We start from the raw sequence: 21,589 nt of genomic DNA, 5'->3' as shown, positions 1-21,589 counted from the left end.
ATATAACAGGATGCCATTACAGGTGCTGGCTGCCACTGTATGGTTTCATTAGATGCCATTATGCAGACAGTGTTGAATCTGCAATACACGGACTGACAGTGAGAGCTGCACCTGCACTGCTTTGTCCCTGCAGACGAATCACTTATGAAGCCTCTTTAGATTGCAAATCCAGCGTTAACGAACAATAAGAACAGAGAGTTTTACTAGAATAAACAGGAATCGCAATGAATTAAAATGATGCGCAATTTAGTCGAAAATTTGGACTTTAACTGGTTCAAAAGAGGTTCGGGCCTCATGGAGCTGCGCATCTTGATGAGGAAAAAGCCTGATCAATACTGGCAAACTCGATAACAGAAGTGATTAAGTGTTCCTCATCCCTCTTTGACAACAAAACTTTAGTATGAGTGGAAGCTGATAAGGTGGCATGTGGCTGCGGGGGGAGATAACAGTAAAAATGTGGGAAATCGATACTAAAAACACCGAGAAATCCATGTGATGGGGCATTTTTAAATCAGGATTATTCATTTCTACAAGTAAATGTGTATATTTTGTTGGTATTTGGGTGAGGGGAGGTATATCGGGGGTGGGGTGTGTGTGTGTCCTTGTTTCACAGGTTGCCAGAATTAGAGGCTGAATCCACATCCGCGGTGTCAAACGGGACGCACGCTCCAATGCGCAGTGCGAAGCGCTAATGGATTTAATCAATTAGCTTGAACGGCGCAGCGTGAATACAATAACGTTAGTTTCGGCTGACCCTCTGCGTGAATGCAGTCGGCCAAATACTAAACAACGTGTGTGTGTGTGTGTGTGTGTGTGTGTTGAATCTGATCGTAAGTTTTGCGCTTTTAACCATGTCACCAACTTTTTGTGTGCGCCATTACGCACCAGGACGTTTGGAGAAGTTTAACTATTGTGGAAAACGTGTAAATGGTCCTTTATTCTGACTCCTATGAATGAATGAAAGAATCCTAATCTATGAGGTGACAGCAGGGTATCAGTGCGTTGTTTGTGTGCTGCTGAATGGCCACTATGCTTTCTGAATAGGGATTGTTCTCTGCTGCTTTCTGATCACAATGTGCCATTGTACTGGACAGAACTCATATATGGGACACTCCTCTGCTTCTTCACTGTGGATCAGTGATGAGCGAGGAGGCACAGGTAGAGCTGTGCACCGAGGACCTGCAGGAATGCAAACTTATGAAGGGACGACTGAGCTTTGCAGGATTTATGAGAGGATCTTGGATGCTGTCCGAGCTGGATATTTGTTGTTTTTCTGCATCTGGAGTGTGTTTTTTTTTCAAGATGCCACAACGGTTTTATATATTTTCTTCTTCTATTATGGATATTGAGCTATTTGAACATTAGTTTCACAACTTGAAGTCACCCTTTCATGTAGGAAAGCTACAGGAGGCCGGTGTCTTGACCTGTAACCTAATAAACCACTGTATTCCACCCTGGCTCCAGTGCCATCCCGCCGACTTTCCTTACAGTGGCTCATTCATAAAGTGCTGCATTGTTTCATAGCTGGAAGGTGTGAAGAGGATATAATACTGTTGTCTCAGGTGACCATGATCTTCGCAGCGAGGGACTGTATTGCATTGTGTTGTATTGTGTGGGCACAGCAGGCCAGCATCAAGATATACTGTGTCAGGTCTCAGACAGCATTCAATGCAGCGGTATCCGCCTCCACCTCCACTCCTTAATCACATGTTTGATGCCTGCGGCCTCCTGAGTGTTGGCCTCCACACTCCCCGTGTAAACAGCGCCCTGCCCGGCCCTAACGTCAGGCCAGCTGAGAGGATTACATGCCCCCTGGAGTAGACAGGCTTAATGTAGCCTCATTAGCAGAACACAATGATGGTCCCACCTCTGAGCAGAGATAACAGGCAGAGCTCAGCCAGACTTCAAACACAACTTGGGAACCTCTCATGGTACAATGTCCAAGCTGCAGCGCAGGAACAGGCCAAACCAAAAGGAGCCAAGGCACCTTTAAATGGGCTTTAACTACCTTCTGTCCTCATTTTTGTCATTTATTATGCAAACATGCTATCTCAAGCATTTAAAAATGTAAAAAAATTGAGCCTTTTCTCTGTCTTATCTCTTGAATATCTGCATGTTGGGACAAAACAAAGACGTGACCTTTGACACCTTGACCCCTTTTTCACTTTATTTGTTAAATAAAAAAAAAAATTCCAACAGGCTTTATAAAACATAGTTTGTTAAAATAGAGCTGGAGAAAGTTAACATAAAATGAAATAATTGTCTTAAACTAAGAAGTACAGTAGGTAATAGTTAAACAATATAATAGTTTTTAAATTTGTAAAGAATATTGGACAAACAAGTGTAAAAGACTAAAATTTCTAATGTGTTTTAATGACTTTAAGTGTCACTAATTTTAGAAATATTGTCAGTTTATGGTGGTTTTTCGTGTTTTCTGTTTTTAATTACATTTTTTTTGGGTGAAAATTAAACAAAATACTGAAAATAACCAATATTTGTAGCCATGTATCATTTAAAACATGTAGTTTTAATCATTGTTTAGTCCCTGGGTGCATGATTTTGTGATGTGTTGTTCAGAATTTTGATTGATCTCAGAATACACCCATCAAGTTTTCAGTCATATCCAAGTCTATCAAAGTGTTTTCTAGTTTAATTTGATTGGTCTGTCAGTCAGACCTGCTCAGACTGAGACCAGCTAATGAGGCAAAGATCCACTCATGCAGCCAAAACAGCACTATTCTTTGCAAATTAGGAATTGTGTTGTCCTCTGATAAGATTCTTATCTGCAGGTCTTCCAAGGTCTTAGACAGCTGAGCTCTGGATGTTAGTGTCTCACTGCCACAGCAGGCCGACTATTCATAACATCCACGTTGCCTTCTCATGATTCAATGCTCATCTTGATCCCAGGCCTCGTCCACACGTCTGTCCTGGGCAGACAGCGCAGAGAGGTCTTCATTTAGCTGTAATTAACCCTAATTATTAACTGGAGCTGGCCAGGGACTTGTGAGACACCATAAGATCTGTGTCTGTCCTAAACGGCTCATTCAAGGCGGCAGATAACCAAAACAATCCGTCTACTCGACCTCAGCAACAATGTCTGAATGTTTAATTAAACAGCGTGAACTGGTGAGACTCAGACATTAGATTATTTGGAGCAGAAAACCAGCAGTTCACAAATCTTTTTAGCCAAAATGAGTTGACAGAGAAAATCCATTTCTCCATTGTCGAATACAAACCTTCACACTCGGGGGATTGATGTTTGTGCCTCTATACAAAACTTTTAGCTTGCTCTTTTTCTCTCTGTTGCTCGTCTGAGACCTGATACAAATTCAAAAGGATCTGCTGCTTTGAAGATAAGCGCCGTGGTTCTGCCATAAACAGTGATTGTGCTGTTTCTTTCCTGTGGCGTGATTTATTTAAAGTATTATGCTGTAAGGATTTGGGCTGGTTTTCCTGGCAGGGCCGGCTGTGTAGGAGTCCACTGCTTGTGTAGCTTATTGGATACTTGAGCTTCAGGAAAACACTCAGGGAACCACAAGCAAATCATCAAAGTGAAACCTTTGACTCAGATTATTATCACATTATCTAACAGTGGAAGAATTTCACCTTAAACATGATTTTTTAAAAAAAATTAAATGCAAAATCTGGCTCAATATAACGGTTTATATTTAAACCCAGTTTGGTGCATCGCCTCTTTTCTTTTTCGTCTTCTTGCATAATTGAGACCTGCCTGCAAAGTGGCAGAGGGGATTTTATAGAAACACAATGCTCGTGGTCTTGCACACAAACATATGCTTCCTTTGATAAAGTGTTTTTATACCAGCACAAATTCTATGGCAGCGTCCCTTAAGACAATATCAGCGTAAAATACCAAGTTATTTTTAGTGCATGTGCCATTTTGACTTCAAAAAATAAACATGAACATTGCGGAGGGTTCAAATTCAAGTAGAGTTATCCAACAAAAACCTTCCAGACTATATTCTGGTGCCGGCAGGGTGTTGAGTGTAATATCACAGAAATCTTAATGAGACACCAGCAAAACAATCTGGCTTTTTTTTCTGGATATTTTCAGTGAAGTGTCAAAACTGTGAAAGTGGAAATGAACCTGTATTGTTATTGTCATTTCAGCATTTCAAAGCATGTTTTCATGGCATTTTTGTGTCTCCAAAGCATAACCGGGCAAAGCTGCATGTATGTTTTTGCCTGTGATTGTGCTCCAGGCGGGGGGGAGAGGGATCTTTTGAACGTCCACACCAGGATACAGCTGCCTATGACTAATTTCAAACTCCCCTTCTAGGGCCGAGGCAACCCATTTCACAAGTAACACACATCACCAGGCATCTGTTTCCTGTTTTCATTCTTTGAGTTATCTTATTTTCCTTATTTCCCCCTCACCTGTTACAGTTCACGTTCCTTCCATCATGCAGCACGGGCCAGCTATGCTCGGACACGAGCTGTCAGATGTGAGTCACTCAGAAACGCCGATATAAAACATAAAATGAAAATCCTTTAAACAACAATGATCAAAAAAGAGTAGTTTTCAAGATAAAGTTTAATGAAGACACATTGAATGCTGTTTTTCATACAAAATGATAAGATTTTCAACAAGCAAAACTCAGTCCTTTGCTGATTTTTGCTGAGAGAAACTGTACATCGACGCTATTTCCCTCCCAACACCTATGAACTGTAATATTTCAGCAGCTTCTCATCGGTTGGTTTCAGGATCTTCTTCTCCAGCATGTTAACAACCCAGCCTGGAGCAAGGCCAAAGAAGATCTGTCGAACATCCTTCCTCATGGCCAGCATGTGATAAAGTTCATCCTTTGAAATATCTGGCAAAACGTAGCCGTACTTCTGTGCCAGGGCTAGCCGGGCCTGCTGGATTTTTTCCGGGTCTGCCAAGTAACCTCGGTTTTCGGCACTAGTGTAGTACGGTACCATATCCTCCCCGGGCAACATTCGCTTTGGGATCGGCTGCCCACGCATGAAGAACGGGACGGGCTTAATGAGAATCGCTGCAAAAGTGAGAATACATTTTCAAGCCTTTTATCTAAAAGATGAGATTAAAATCAGTTGGATAAGTGCATCAGACTGCTCATGTATTCGTTACCAAGAGTAATAGGATCGTAGAAACTGGTTGTGATGACGCCTCCGTTCCTTTCAATAGCAGCTATGGCTCCTTCAGACGCTCTCTGAACCTCAATGTTGATTTTTGCTGCAAAAATGTCAGCGCCCTGCAAGAGAACATATAGGGGTCAACACAGCAGCACCTTGGTCTGTTGTTGGTCGCACAGAGAATACTGTCATGTGGTGCCACCTGCTGGTTTGAGCTGATCCAAGAGGCTGTTGTTATGGGTCCTAAATGTGTGGTTTCATTATTCAGCAATTAAAACATATAGTTTTCTCATCTTGTGCTGAAATTGGTTCTCTATTCAAATTGAAATCACATGGAAGGTGGTCATTCTCTCACAGAATTCTTATTTGTTCAGTACAATACAACAGTGTTTAATCTTTCTGGAAATAATGAGGCAAACATGCACCTCTACTGGTGGCAGTGTAGAAAATATATTTCCATGATAATTTCCGTATAAATGCTTTCTTTTCTGCACTTGGTAGTAATTGAGATATGTGCATTATGGTGATAGCACAAGACATAAAACATTTAACCAGAATAAATTAGTCTCTCCATTCAGCTGCCTTCTTCAAGGAAGGAGAAATGACTAACTTCCCTGTATATTGTAGTAAAACATTAAACCTCCCCAAAACAATATGGTCTCATTCTGCTATGGAATGCAATAAAAATTACAATTTTCTCCAGTCTTGCTTTTCCCATTGAAACTGAATGCATCAGACTGTAGATGTTTTTTGTTTTTTTTAAAAGAGAGACAGATTTACTCTTTTTTTTGTAACCACCAGATGAGAAAACAACTTTGATTCTCTTATAACTCTATACAAGCGTGCAGTGTTTACCTCATCAACAAGCTGGACTCCATAGTCCCTCTTCAGAGGCTGGATAGTCAGTCCTCTGGCGTTGACGAGCTGGGTCAGGTCTATGGGCTGGGTGGGGTCGACTCGTCCCAGATCAATCAGGTACTGCAGTCGTTTCAGTGACAGAGGCTGGTACTGTGGACGGCGACTGAAAAGACATACAAAAATACACTTAAACTTATTTTTCATTAGGTAATGTTCATTAAAAGATACTTAAATGTGGCAAAAACTGACACCTAAAAACTGCATACAGAAACCATCTGATCTATTTAACCACAGCATCAATGCAGTATTTAACTATTTATGAATTGATCCTGCATTATTAATGTTAACTATACTAAATAACAAAAAAGGAATAAGAATTTGTTGTTCTGACACACAGCATCGCTACAACAGAATAGACGTCATGAGTCAAGAAGTATTTAGTAAGCGATAATGGGAGGATCACAGACTGGAAATCATAACTTCAGCATCTCCACGACTGCACAGTACCACACACTTGAAGTCAAATTGTTAATACTGCTTATACAATGTTGTCCCATTCTTCACGAAGGGCTGGGAGAACTGGCAAACTTTTTGGGGGACATCACATTCTCAGAGATGGCCTTCCAGAGCTGTCTTTCTTACACAGCAAACAGTGGAGTTGTGGACATTCAAGTGCCTGATTACGGTCCTAACTGACATGCCAGTATCCAGGATGCCAACAGCCTGTTCTCGCCTTTTTCTTGACATCTAACATCTGTGACATGATCCTCTGCAAGATCATCAGCAGTGCAACTTGAAATCCAAGATCGTTTGTTTGTGTGGCAGTGACACAAAGAAAAGTGGCGGTGCATCAATTACTGAGGGAGTTATTGAACAACTTTGCACTTGACAGACTGCAAAAAAGAATCCTGCACTGCCTGTAGGCACCAAGGTCCTCTTGTCACACTTGAGCTTGTTTTATAACACTTATCCAGGTTGTTTTCTCCTGACTAGATCATTGCTTGTGCTGTATCTACTCTCAGATGTACGTCACTTTGGATAAAAGTGTTTGCTAAATAAAATCGTAGAATTGTATTGAGATGTTGGTTACATTGGTGTAGTGAGGCAGGGCAGGCTCAAGAAGTGAAGTTAACTGCTTGCTGTGACAACAATCACACTGGAAAATTTTCAAGTGTGTCATCTCCCTTCTTGTGCAAGGTATAGTGATGGCAGTGTACACTTGAGAGCTAGTGGAACTTAGCCTCTGCCCCGTTAGCAATAGCTGGGACTTGGACTGTGGGATTAATGTGGTGTAAATTATTTGTAAAACACAATCTCTGCATTTGTGCAACAACAAAACATAATCTTGCTCTACCAAACATTCTCTGGTTAGTTTCAAATGTGGAGAACAATGCAGCCTGTTCTTACCTGTGTCCTTCATTGAATCCATATTTTGGAATAGCCAGATAGAAGGGAGTGTTACCCCCCTCGAAGCCCAGCCGAGGCCGGGTTCCTCTCTGTCGCTCTCCTTTATGCCCTCGGCCGCTTCTGTTGCCATGGTGCTGTCCTCTGCCCCGCCGTTTGCCCTACAACACAGCAGCATGTTAAAAAACTGACATGCAAACAGCTGACAGAAGGTTAGCATTTGTCTCCACTGGCTTACATTAGCTCCCAGGCTAACTAGCTATGCTGGCTAAAGTGTGTGCGGCCAAAGAAAGCTAAGAAAAAAAATAGGACTCGTTAAACTCACGTCCTGTCTGGCTCCTGGTTCAGGCCGCAGGTTTGCTAAAGAAATCCGCGGCAGGTCCTGCAAAACATCTAGTGCTTTGCCGCCGGGTTTTTTGGGGAAAGACATGTTTGTGTTGCTCACATGTCAAAGTTAGCAAACCAAGGACACACAGGTCACGTGGCACGAGAAGGCACCGGAAGTACTTCTCTGTCGCCTTACGACGTTTCAGTCAAAATGTACTATACACACTTTTGATGTGAACCATTCAAGGATGGAGATTGTTTTGGGGTTTTTTTTGCAGCGTAGTGGTAGAAAATAATATATCATTACTTTGTAATTTTTGAATCGGAAAACAGAGCAAATAGAAGATGTTTTAGACACTAAAATGTGAATCAAAAGCCATGACACAAGATTCTAAATATTTTAAAGTACGCGTTTTCGTTCATTTTTAAGCTTCCATTCATATTTTTCCATAATATTATTAATATTTTCAGAGATACCGAAATATACTTTGATGTTACGGTCTGGGATTAAACGGTCATTAACACGCCGCTCATTGACATTTCACTGAACCAATGGCTGCGTTGCATCTGTAACGGACCGCTAATGACAGCCAATCAGGTACTCAAAGTGGGCGGGACTACGCGGCAAGTCGGTGCACCCTGCGAGTAATGTGCTAGTGGTTAGTGTGATCCGACGGTGTGTTAAATTGTCACAAAATTCAACTTCCAAAAAAGAAATTCAACTCTGCCCGCAGTAACGGGAGGCGGTGTTACCGTGATCTCCGTCGCCGGTCGGTTATTTGTCCTTCAGCGGTTTTGTATCCGACAGCCGGGGTTGGATCAGGATCGACACAGATTGACAGTTGGGGGGTGTCGTTATTAGCTAACATTAGCTAACTTCTCACTACATATCAGCTGCCTCAGCGCTGTATGTGCGGCAATAACATGTCAGCGCCTTTACCTGCCATTGTGCCTGCTGCCCGGAAAGCCACTGCAGCGGTGAGTTAGCAAGACAACAGTGCATTTATGTCTCATTTCAAGTTCAAAAGCAGCTCAAGCGAATACTAAAGAGCTGGACACAAAACACCTTTCAAATTCGGACGTGGTTAGCCTGTGCAAATAGGTGTGCTTGTTTTTTATAGGTCATATTTCTGCATGGCCTTGGTGACACTGGGTACGTAAAGACAGCTTTGTTTTTCAGCTCTTGCGCAAAATTAATAGCATCTGTCACTCTCCAAGACGGTTTGTCTCACTGTAAACTGGTTTGTTGTGTGTATTGTGACAGACATGGTTGGGCTGAAGCATTTGCAGGCATCAGGATACCACATGTGAAATACATCTGTCCACATGCGTAAGTATTTACAGCAGAAAGTTTTTAAAAAGTCTACAAGTGCCTAAGGCCTCATATAGGCTTAAAAATGTTCCTGTCTTCCACTGTAATTTGCACAACAGGGTGTGAACGTGTCCAAACCTGTTGACAGTTTCATTAGCATTCATGATTTGTTCAGTTAATCCCACCTGTTTTTTCTCCACAGTCCCACTATGCCTGTTTCTTTGAACATGAGGATGTCTATGCCTTCCTGGTAAGTGTCACAGTCTGTTAGCATATATCAGTAAACTGCCACATGTACTGTGGCAGGAAAAAAATACATTACAAGATTGCTTTTATTGTATGTATCTCGCGATATGGAAAATATACAAGAGTTTTCACCAGAGAACAAAAGTAATCTGTCTCAAATGATTCAAGTCATCTTCGAAGGGAGTGAGTCTGCAGTGAAAATAATAATTAAAAAAAAAAATCTTAGAAAAGCTTAAAAATTGGAACATTTCTCATATTATGTAATGCTTGCAAAGGCATCCAAAACATTTTATTTTTTTTGCTTTGGACGGCATTCAGATCTGGCTTTGCACTTGTGAAACTCAGCTTTGTGATGCTGATTCAAATGATCAGTGGCAACAATTACAAGACACTGCTCACCTGTATTTGTTGAAGATCGTCCTTTCTGTAGCTGACAATGCGTTTCTTTTTGCAACAAAATCTCCCTTTTCAATGTTTTCTCCTCTTCATTGGCCATTTTGCTGTGCACATGAAGCCTGCATGTCAACATATTTGCCATATTGTGAAAAAAGTCAAAAATAAAAATGAAACTGTGTCCAAGAACCTTCAAATTGGAGTAAATAATATTATGTAAGACAGACTTTTTGAGTTAGTTTGCCTGTTTTATCATCACACTTGTGCTGCCCCCACATTTACAATCAGTCTTGCGTGTATTTACTCATTTACAGGTTTGATATATATGGACTGAGTCCAGATGCAGATGAAGATGAGGCTGGTATTAAGAGAGCATCAGAGAACAGTACGTCCATGAAAAGATTTAGAAATCTTACACTCATGTTCAGAATGAAGACTCAGATTTGACATCAAGGGTTTTCTTTGATTTCACCACAGTTAAAGCCTTGATAGACCAAGAAGTGAAAAACGGGATTCCTTCGCACAGAATTATCCTGGGTGGATTTTCACAGGTTAGTGTGGCATGTGCGCAGATGATGTGTTACATAACAGCATTTTCACAGCGATAATGCATTTAAATAGAACAAATGTGCTTAAATTCAAATGGTGCACACATGCAAGTGCACCTCTCAGTGGGTAGTATGAAAATAGAAATGCATATTTACATTGCACAGGTAATTTAAAGATTTAATACAGCATGTGACAATATAGCATCTGTACGCCACAAATATGTGCAATTTATGTCTCAGGGTATGTTTTTTTTTAAGTGTTCTTTTTACAATGTGTACTGATTTTATTTTGATAATGTACATTGTATTTCTCTTTTTTATTGCTTCTGCTCTTACCTTTTTCATTATTTTATTTTATTTTTCCTTGTATATAAAGCTTACTCGAGAAAACCCACAAAGAATTCCAATGTACCGGTGCAAATGATGATAAAATTCTATTCTATTCTATTCTATTCTATTCTATTCTATTCTATTCTATTCCATTCTATTCTATTCTATTCTATTTGAGTACTTTGGCAGTAGTTTGGCAGATTATTTCCGCAGCTTTCAAAAGTCAAATTTTAAAAGGAGTGTCACAACTCATAAACAACATACTACAGTAAGTTCTGCTAAAGAGTCTCTTTGGGCCATGTTGGTAGTTTATATTAAACACAAAAAGAGAGTTATTGTGTTGCCGGAATCTAAAGAACAGCGGGACATCTCTCACTTTGAGCCTAAAAATCCATTTAATTCAATCTGTCACTTCAGTTTCAAAGTGAAACTGCTTAAAAATGACGTTGAGGGCTTTTTTCCCCTCATTATGTGCCTTCCAGCAAATAGAAAGCATTGTTAGGACATGTTACCTTATCATTAGAGGGGGCCTTTAAGTTCTTTAAAAGTCAGCGTTTTGGGAAATATTCCTAAGTGTAAAAATGAAAGTTTAAAAGTTACATTGTATGCAGTACTGTAGGCAGGCTTCAGGAAATTACAAGAAATAATCAAACTCACAACCTCCTGAACTGTTCCTTTCAGTATATATCACAAAATCAATACACAACAACTCCAGTAGAAGTCGTGTGTATAAGCATTTTTAAAAAATGGACAAATACCTCATTGGTTTAAGGAGATAAAAGCTCAAAAGTAGGTAGTAGGAGCTGTTTTGTTCTTGCAGTGCACACTTGTAATACCCTGTTGTTGATGTGATTCATGTTATGCCATGCTCGGTGTCTCTATTAATAAATGCGTAGGATCCATGTGAGAACTGCTCTGTGGGTTTGTTTTTCCAGGGTGGAGCGTTGTCTCTCTACACAGCTCTGACTACTCAGCAGAAGCTCGGCGGTGTGGTCGCTCTGAGCTGCTGGCTTCCTCTCCGCAAGTCCTTCCCTCAGGTAGGAGAAACATGACACCGACAAGTCCGCACCGGTGCTACTTTCAGCGTCTAATGTGCAAATTTATTAGACGTTCAAGAGGAAATTAAAGGAATTGTTCACTGGAAATTTTAAATTCATGATCTTGTTTGCCAGTGGAAACTTCACTTATTATTTAGTTGCTGGAAAATAGACATATAATTCCTTTAATATTCATTTTTTTTGTGAACTATTCCTTTAATTGAATTACACAACAGGGGTATCCCATAACCAGCTCATAATCTGTTGTAATCAGATGAGTAGAATAATCCTAATCTCTTCTATTCTCAGGCGTCTGCCAACAGTGCTAACAAGGACATGCACGTCCTACAGTGCCACGGGGATGCCGACCCCCTGGTCCCTTTTGTATTTGGCAGCCAGACAGCAGAGAAGATGAAAAGTCTCATCAATCCTGCCAACATCACCTTCAAGTCCTACCGGGGTCTACCTCACAGCGCCTGTCCGGAGGTCAGTGTGGATGGGATCACATGTGACACTTGAGCTCTAGTTGTCTCATTATTAGGGATAGACGGATTACCGGCATGGCCCATTATCATAGTCAATATTTGGCATTTTTCACGATTATTGGTATTTTTACTGGCCTATTATTGATGGATTTAATGCTATACTTTAGGTCTGATACAGCCTCCTCTCTGTCTGTGGTCACTCTGTGGTCTCAGAAATGTCTGTCAAGCAGAGACTGCAAAAACAAGAAACACAAGCTGCTGCCACAAACCAGGAAATTAGCTGCTTTCACAGTGGCTAAGGCTATGCTAACGGCTAGCAGCTAAGTTAGAAGGCAGCCACTGATTAATCTTAAACAGAGTATGGAAAGCAATAATTAATAATATTTTAAGATATGAACCTTAGTGGGCAATAGAGGAGAAAATAGAGAAGAACAGCAGACAGAACTGCAGGAGACAAACTGATCAATCTCAGTGGATTCACATAAACAGAGGAGAGCGTCCTAATTTAATCACTCCCATTTCTAGCTTACGTATTTAGTTATAGTCACCCTTATTAATGAAGAAGCCCAGCTATAAATGATAGGTTCTCTGCTGCCACATGCTGTTAAAACATTATATTTAATGATTATTGGTTCCAGATATTGGCTATCGGCATTTCTTCATTATCAATAATTGGCATCATAATCAGCCCTTTAAAAAACAAGAACAAAAACAAAAACGCACGAGTGATTTCTGCTCGCTATCTTGGATTTATTTTTTGCCTTCTTTCTGCAGGAAATGGTGGATGTCAAGCGATTCATAGAGAAGCAGCTTCCTCCCATCAGCGACGAATGAACTTGAGAGTGTCCGCTCAGCCGCTCAGCATCAACAGTCCTTCAGGCTCGACTCTGGTGAGACTCCTTGGACTCGAGGACCACTGACTTACTTGACTATAAACCCACGCTGCTACTCATAGATCCAGACAGGACTGGGGCTGCTAACGCGTTCAGCCCCGGGGGAAGCATGAGTGAACCGATGCTGCATCCTGACCTGGAGCCACTCACACTCTCAGTGTTACAGTAGAGTAACATTAGTTGCTTGATTGTAAAGCTAATTGCCATTGGGATGGGAAACGTATGTATTATAATAACTAGGGCTACACATTATGGTTTAATATCTACTGTCTCACAATAAATGGCCTGTTGTTACATGCTTTTTTTCCATTTATGTAACTTCTGTGGCGTAGTCATGAAATAAGTTGATAAATTAGCTCATTTAATTAAGGCATTTTATCAAGCAAAACCGCCAAATATCTGTTGCTTCCAGCTTCCTAAATTTAAGTATTTGCTGGGGGGTTTTTTTGTTTTAATTGAGTGTAAATATAATATTTTGGGTTTGTTGACGGACAAAACAGCCAACTGATAGACATGAGTTTAGTATTTTTCAGTATTTGTAACATCTCACAGAGAAAACAGTGACTCTGAAAAAGGAAATATTTGCTTTCAGCTGCACTAATGTGCGGGATAATTCTTTCAACAAACCTCAAAAGCATTTTCAAACAAAGCACATATGCAGCTTAATATGCAATCCATGCATGAAAAATGTCTAATGAGGAATTTTTCGCTCAAAGTATAGAATATTCTGTGAATGTTCACGACACACGACAGCAAAAACAACATATGATTGTGCTTTATTTAATTTGTGAGAATTCAAATAGCTATTTCACACAAATTCCTCTTTAAATACACAAATATATCAGTGGTCATGGTCATGTATTCAGTTTCTTTTTCCCTGTCTTCTTGAAATTAAATATATGACTAGTAGTCACAGTATTGAAACACAACAGACAAGATCTATTTCCGGGTATCAGCTCGTCGAGTTGTAAAAACTTGTATCTTTGAGAAGAGCTGAAAGCACCAACATGTGAAGTCATTGTGGCACCATTCATGTTAGACCAAAGGTGCTTGTGTAGAAGATCTTATTCCAAGGCACTTTCCTTCTTCTTAAGTTACTATTAAATAAAACCTACTCATTTCTACAAGAACTGAATATGCATTAAGGCTCACAATATACCTAAATACAAATGCAGTGCTCACAGATACATGCTTTCTCTCAATAAACAAGGTAGAAAAGTGCAATGTCAAGCGCTAGGGAGTATATAAAAATATAGATATGCTTTTGAACAAGTAACTGATGCCGGACTAGCATTTGTTCTTGTTTGCTCCGAGGGTTTTGGTAAGCTAATAATGGTAAAATAAACAGCAGTTACAGCTGGATAAAGACCGGTTTTAAGTAGTGTTCATTCTCCTGTCTTGTCTTTCTTTAAATAGCAGGACTCCAACATGAACACAGAACTGCTTTGAGTGGGATGCATGCGCCGGAAAGCTAACTGTGTGGCAGTGGGGAGTCTTATGGCTCGGAGGGAGGCTCTTCCAGGCTCTTGAGCAGATCCATGTACGCCGATGAGTTTATGTAGCGAGGGTACGAGTCTCTCTGCATCAGCGTGTAGATCTGCTGCTGAGCGTCATCGAACGTGTGCGAGGTCGGCTCCAGCATATTGCGGTTTATCACGTCTCGGACGCGGGAATCCAAACTGACCTGGGGAGATGGAAGAGGTTAAATGTAAGCACATCATGGAGAGCCACAGTGATTCATCTCCTGGGTGTTCAATAGGACATAAAAGCCGGCGTACACTCTTGATTTCTGCCTGCCTCCTACAAGCCAGAATCTTTTAAAAATTGTAGTGGGTAGACTGACTACTCCTGCTTTAGTCACTTTTGGCTCCAACTAACTAAATTTAAGTGTGTTGGTTGTTTTTACCACAACTGCTAAAGGACCTGTACCTTAGCTGAGCTCAAAGAAGAAACATACAAGCTGGTTTACAGCAGCAAAAGCAGTATTGAATGCTAGAAGAATTGCTTGTGCTAACTGGACCCAACAACGGTTTTTGTCAGTGATGCCAGAGAAGAACAATTTTAAAACATTATATTCCTAAACAATAAAATTGCAGATTACAAATAGATGTATTAGTTCATTTTGTAAAATATCAGACAATACCACAAAATGACTTTCAACTTCCCAAACTAGAGTAATGTATTTAAATTTGCAGTTCAAAACCACCAAAATATTCACTGTATAATAAATTTAAAACAGAGAAAAGCATCAAGTCCTGACATTTGAGAATCTGAAACCAGACAATTAATCCATCATCATTAAGATTGTTCAGTTATTAGTGGAGATATAGATAAAAAAAAAGATTTTATATCAGACAGACCTTTTGGATTGTAGTGTGTTGTATACTTGGCTTCAGTGTCTCACCTCTTTAGGAGACAGGATGGAGATGAAGTCCTCGTATATTTGACGTACTTTCTCCTCCACCACAGTCTTGTTTGTCTCCTTTTTTAACTCCTCGCAGGCGAGCCAGAACATCATGTTCTCCTCGCTGAACTCTGTCCTCAGGAACTGCCTGAAGCAGCTTCGCCCGGCTGCACTTTTCATCACCTTTTCAAATGACATTGCCCAGGACCGAGCGTCTTCCACAGTGGGCTTCGGGCTTAAAATAGAAAGAATAGTGAATATATTGGTTCATTTTGGAACCGTCACTATAATGTCTAAGATTCTGTTTTGCTGAAGTGTTTCTCAGAAGGATCACGTTACCTTTCTTCACAATTAATGGTTCCCTCTGTCCTATGCTCGAATGTGGTCCTCTGTATTGTTTCATCTTCACCCCGAACAGTCAAACTAGGAGAAAAAAAACACAGTGAGAAATGTTTTGTTGTGATCGTTGAGCTATTTTAAGAAGCTTGTCAACCAAGTTCCATCCAGAAACTGGAGCCAAGCATTTAAAATAGCTTTGCAGTCTTTTGATATAAACGTTTCTTGCTAAAAATACTGCATGAAGGTAGAAAGAAGGAACACTAAAAATGGCAGTATCTGTAAGCTGTATGGCCAAAAGTTTGTGGACGAGGAAACACGTATGTAGTTTTTAGACATAGATAGCTAGATAGATAGATATATAGATAGACTTTATTGTCTGTCCCATACGGTGACAGAAATTCTTCTTTGGCAGGCTCCAACAATAAAAATACAACACATAAAATGTGTTACCCGATTGCATGGGTTAAATGAAGGATTTTAACAGCCTTCACTGTTCTGGTCTTAGGATGTCTGAAAGGATTCACTCCTATTCAGCCACAAGAGAATTACTGATATTTAGTGATGAGGCTGAGCTCTTCTAGGTATTAAACTGAGCTGAGGTCACGGCTCTGTGCAGACTGGCCAAGTTCTTGCACACCAAACCAGGAAAAATATGTCTTTATGGACCAGACTGAACGTCCATAAAGACTTTGTTGCCACAAAGTAGTAAACCTAGTGTCTTCATGGGCTCTCCAGATCAGTCGGAGGCGTCACAAAATGATTGAAAACCACACAAAACCATGTCAATTTTTTTTGTAGGTTGTGCTTTTTTGTAAAATATGGATATTTTCATCCCTTCTGGCCTTCAACATTCCCTATAGATGAAGAAGAAGATAAAGAACTGCTGACTTCTAGTGCAGAACTTCTCCATAGACACGAACGTTTGTTATATTCAAGCTGTTGCCAAACGAGTCCACAGCTGATTAAACCTGTCAGTTTGAAGTAAATCTTTCTGCATTTTACAGCACGGTGGAGATTAAAATCTGCTTTCTGTGGCCATATTCCCCTGCTGCTTCACCGGTTACGATGTGTTTTACGTCAGCCGGCAGTAATGAGAAGGATGCAACCTCAACAATGCAAATGGAGCCCAAGCTACAGCAGCTTGGAGTGTGGCTGAAAAACATACACTGTAATGAATTACTGTAAAAATACAGCCAAATTCTCACAGTGGTCACATGATTCGGTATCTGTACATGACGTACACATGCATAACAGTCACCTGTGCTCAGTGCAAGGCCATTTTGTTTGTGGGTACATCTAGAATAAATGGACAAATTCTATGTTGCTGTGATTTCTGATAATCAATAACTAATAAATGCTGCATTTCTAAGATGAGATAAGATAAACTTTATTGGTCCCACAGTGGGGAAAGTTCACCGTTCTACAATAATATGCTGCATTTCTGACAATGCCATATGGGGGAATGAGCAGCCTTGGCGGAGTACTGCTCTCTTTTCTTGTTACTTTTACAAACAAATCAAACATATGTGGAACCACTGCTTTGATATTATGTTATAGCATTAAATGTCCTCTAATTGAAACTATAAACCGTACACAAGGATACGTGGACTGGGGTGTCTACATACTTTTGGCCCTACAGTGTTTATTGAGATAATAAAGAAAGAACCAGCAGAAGCAGCATTTCTCTCATACAATCTAACAATCAGACCCACACATTGATTGTCTACATTATAGCAGGATCTCTGCGTTGACAGAACTCCTACAGCAGCTTCAGGTGGATCCACCGGGAACGTTTGCGTAAATAGTAAAGTGTGTCAATTGTCCAGCTGCTCCTGAGGGGATCACCTGTGTAATTAAAATGTTCCCAATACCTGCTGCAGCAGCTGTGGACTAATTAAAGGCAAGTAAGAGTCGACCATTAAAGCGAGTTCATATAGACGAATCGCATTACTCATCCCCAGAGGAGTGAATTAACAGCACAACAGGTTTGAGTCCTCAGAGGAAGTAAACGCTGGATAATAATTCCAAAACAGGTTAAAACCTCCCGAGGCCTCCGACCAATCAGAGCACAGCGCAGGTCACATGATCTCTGAGTTTCTGTTTTTCTGTGATGATTGTTGGGCTGTAAGGAGCTGCTTCTGCTACTGAACAAACCCTTTCAAGTATTATTTATCATTCACTCTAGTCCAGAATAAAGCTGAAACTGTTTGTGGATTGATTGATTTGATATTTTTCTGACTGATGTCCCTGCAGATTAAATATCTTTAGATGGACAAAACAAAACATTTCGAGACACACAATGGACTCTAGGAAGTTAAAGAAAGAAAAATAATCATTAGAGTAACAATAAAGGCTATTTTACATCAAGATTTTTGTATTTATTGTTTTTTCCATATCCAGAGTAATTTGAACAATTTAAAATCCACATATGGAAGAACTACAACTTATGTATTTATTTTTATGTTTCTGCAGATATTTCTTAAATATTTATAATAACCTCTTTGTTCCTTTAACAATGAATAATGTATGTATTCAATGAATGTAATATAACCCCTTAGGGTTAGTACAGGATTATCATATCATATTTAATGTAGCATGAATTATAAAACACAAGTCTATGCAATGTTACTTACAGGATTGGATTGAAAATTAAAACACAAATATGCAGGTTTTTCTATCTGAAACATAGAAAATATTGATACCTTTTCATCTTACACTTAACAGTTACATCTCCTTCAATGTATTTGATGTGTTTTTCCTACTTTCCCCTGATTATGTAACAGAAAATGCATTAATTTCAACTTATCTTTGCAAAAATATGCACCAGAAGCACATTTTCTTCAGTTTTTCCATCTATTTCCTATCCTGCCTTCCATATTACTCCTTCATTTCAGCATTTCTAACGTACCGATCTCTTTTTTTTACCACTATTAATCCAGTTGTTGTGCATGCATGGCAGGCTATTCATGGATATTGCTTACTGTAGACATGTTTCCCTTCGTCATTTTCAAGCTTCACTGGTTTCCACTCAGCAGATACAGATTCGACACTCTAGGTTGTTGCTGTATGCCTGTGAGTGTGCTGTATTCATTTATATATTCCCATTTCTGAGCCATCCTTGTCTCATATTCTTGCTCAGTTTTGCAGCCTGTCAATAAAAAACGACTTGCATGCATGCTTTGGAAATTGCACGGCATTCCACTGCAGGTAACTGATGCATAACAACATGTGAGCCATGCAAACGGAAGGAATTTAATTCAGTCATCAGAGGGATTCTTCAGCAGCGATGGAGTTTGTGATCTGCCTCTACTGCAATGTGTGTGTGTGTGTGTTTTTTTAATCCCAGTGGAAAATCACAGCTTGAGCAAAGACGTAACTGCAGATTTTCTGTATTTGCACCTTCTGAAGATGCTCCCAAACCAGCATTTATCATTTTCACCCTGGGATGTATGAATCTGTGTGTGTGAGGAGGGGGTCGGTGTCTTTACCAGGAGCAGCTACAGCAGCAGCACCAGCAGAAGCAGCAGGCGTTTGAGGCGTTGGTGGGGGTGTTTCCCATTCTGTGGCGCGCTTGGAGGACACTGGCAGCTGCTTCCTGATGAACCTGCATCTGTCTCTTACGCATCTCCACCCGCTCTGAGCCCATGGACTGCAAAAGGGAGGGAGAAGAAGAAGAAGCAGTGAGATAGGAGGAGGAAGGAGGAGGAGGTTCTACTGGAAGATTATTACCGCATTAAGAGGGAGCGTCGCACACAAACATCACAATCTGAGAAATCACAGGAGATTAAAGATCTGATAGGAGCCACATCCAAGGAGGCCTGAGAGGAAGAAAAATGAATCAAAGCACACTGATCGGGCAATAAAAGCTCCCATAATCTCCCAGTTAAATCCCTGTATGTTATATTTGCTGCACAAAACTGAGCATATCTTGGGGAATGCACGGCCACTGCAAGGAGTCAACTTCTGTCCTGTGCAACATCTGGATCCACAAACAAGCAGCTCCAGATATCTCAACGCAAACATCTGGAGCATCCAACTCGTCTGTCGGATCGGAAAACCAAATGTGATGAGCAGCAAACCCCCTCCTCATCTCCTCTATTCTCATCTCCTCTCCTGTCTGAGCGGTAATGATAGCGACAAGGCGTTACTCCTGGACGGCTGCAGATCGCATCCATCAGTCGCATCCTTCGGGAGGAAACGCGCACACAGGATGGTCGAAAAGCCCGAAGCGAATTTTGCAGCAATTTATAGCAACATGATGAAATTATTTGATCAGAAAGCCCGATAGCGCACCAGACCTCAGCCTTATTTTTCCTTTCTTTTTAAAGGCAACAGAACAAGCAGTTCTGCACATATTCCCCTCAATCTGCGACGTTTTCATTTCAGTGCAGCTCAGAATACGCACGAAATGTCCCCAAAAAAATGACCATTTCTGTTTGCTGGACTATCCACATAAAGATGCTCCAGCCTCCCTGGAAGATGAAATTACCTTATTTTCCCTAAATAAACACGCACAAACGCGAGATGCGATCCGGATTTGAGTGCTTTTAAAAATAAAATCTCCACATAAATGTGTACTCACTGTGTCACCATGAATGCCAGAGTACAGGTGATTTTTTTTGGCTCGATCACATCCGTCTGCCTCGACTTGACACAAGCCAGTTGGTTTCCTCTCCGCGCATGCGTCTCCTGCAAGTGTGAAAAGATTTTTCTGCGCCCGAGTATTAACAGCCAGAACACAATGTGCGCTGACTGTGACAGAAATGGCTTCTTCAGGACACACTGGCAGACCGATGCATGGCTCACATGAGGAACAATGACATTTTTTATAATGGATTAATGATTAATTTAGGGATAAGCTGCATCCTGCTGGTGTGTTATCAATAACTTTATGCAGCTGGAATCACTTCTGTTGAAGTGAAATGTGAAGAAATGTGTTGTAGTCTTGATTTGTGTTGTTTTAGTCAAACCCCATCAGGTATTATTTGTAAAGCTGCATGAAAATAAAAAAAAGCTGAGGTGCCTGATTTGTGTCTTTTTTGTGTCTTTCGTAGCCATTTTGCATCTATTGTTGTCTTTTTGCACGTGTTGTGGCTGTTTTTGTATCTTTTAGCCATTTTGTTTGTCTCTCTGTGTCATTTTGTTTCCTTTCCCTTTGATTTGCATCTATGTGGTCATTGTATGTCTCTCTTTTTATGTTTATTTGCGGTTGTTTTGTGCCCATGTGGCCATGTTGTGTCTCTTTCTGTCTTTTTGTAGTTGTTTTATGCTTCTGTGTTTATTTTTGAATCTATTTTTTATATTTCCTACATGCATTGTGGCTGTTTTTGTGCCTTTTCTCCATTTTTTGTATCCTTTTTAATGTTTTTTGGAGTTGTTTTGTGTCTATGCAGTCATTTTATGGTTCTTTTGTACCATTTTCATTTTTCTTGATTTGTGTCTATTGGGTCATTTTGTGTCTCTTTCTGCAGTTGATTTATGTTTCTGTAGTTGTTTTGCATCTCTTTTTGATCATTTTGCATGTGTCTTTTGCGGTCGTTTTGCACCTCTGCTGTCGTTTTGTGTCTGTTTTTGTGTGTTTTTTGCAGTTGTTTTATCTCTATGTAATTATTTATGCCTCTTTTTGTGTTTTTGGCATTTTTTGGCATCTATATGGTCATTTTATCGCTTTTTGTTCGTTTTTTGCAGTCATTTTATGTCTATGCTGTCATTTTGTGCCTGTTTCTGTGCTTTATTGCGATTACTTTGTGTCTATGTGATCATTTTGTGTCTATTTTTGCAGTTCTTTTGATGTGCCTCTTTTTGTGTTTTTTTTGCCATTTTTTGCATCTATGTGATCATTTTGTCTCTTTCTGTGCTTTATTATAGTTGTTTTGCATCTAGTTTATGTGTTTTTGG

At 40.2% G+C, this 21,589-nt stretch overlaps 3 protein-coding genes across 3 annotated transcripts; 1 reads left to right on the top strand and 2 right to left on the bottom strand.

Annotated features, from left to right (window-relative positions):
- Positions 1-4,534: 4,534 nt before the first annotated feature.
- On the bottom strand, positions 4,535-7,873 carry mrpl15 (mitochondrial ribosomal protein L15). Its single transcript, XM_023269171.3, has 5 exons — positions 7,703-7,873; positions 7,381-7,538; positions 5,971-6,136; positions 5,111-5,234; positions 4,535-5,015 (listed from the first exon to the last, which is right to left on the bottom strand). The coding sequence occupies exons 1-5, from the start codon at positions 7,805-7,807 to the stop codon at positions 4,678-4,680; spliced, it is 891 nt and encodes a 296-aa protein (XP_023124939.1). The 5' UTR covers positions 7,808-7,873; the 3' UTR covers positions 4,535-4,677.
- Positions 7,874-8,320: 447 nt separating this feature from the next.
- Positions 8,321-13,244, top strand: lypla1 (lysophospholipase 1). Its single transcript, XM_023269153.3, has 9 exons — positions 8,321-8,682; positions 8,826-8,857; positions 8,969-9,034; positions 9,219-9,266; positions 9,970-10,040; positions 10,133-10,206; positions 11,469-11,570; positions 11,880-12,056; positions 12,830-13,244. Exons 1-9 carry the CDS (start codon positions 8,614-8,616, stop codon positions 12,887-12,889), a joined length of 699 nt encoding a protein of 232 aa, XP_023124921.1. The 5' UTR covers positions 8,321-8,613; the 3' UTR covers positions 12,890-13,244.
- A 463-nt stretch (positions 13,245-13,707) lies between these two features.
- On the bottom strand, positions 13,708-20,432 carry LOC111567824 (regulator of G-protein signaling 20). The gene is made up of 5 exons (XM_023269154.3): positions 20,274-20,432; positions 19,180-19,340; positions 15,692-15,775; positions 15,353-15,587; positions 13,708-14,632 (listed from the first exon to the last, which is right to left on the bottom strand). The coding sequence occupies exons 2-5, from the start codon at positions 19,335-19,337 to the stop codon at positions 14,444-14,446; spliced, it is 666 nt and encodes a 221-aa protein (XP_023124922.2). The 5' UTR covers positions 19,338-19,340; positions 20,274-20,432; the 3' UTR covers positions 13,708-14,443.
- Positions 20,433-21,589: the final 1,157 nt, after the last annotated feature.

The sequence above is a fragment of the Amphiprion ocellaris genome, chromosome 22 (assembly GCF_022539595.1).
Source record: "Amphiprion ocellaris isolate individual 3 ecotype Okinawa chromosome 22, ASM2253959v1, whole genome shotgun sequence".
Taxonomy (NCBI): Eukaryota; Metazoa; Chordata; class Actinopteri; family Pomacentridae; genus Amphiprion; species Amphiprion ocellaris.
Note: the sequence above shows the minus strand (reverse complement) of the source record. Positions and strands in the feature narration are given on the sequence as shown.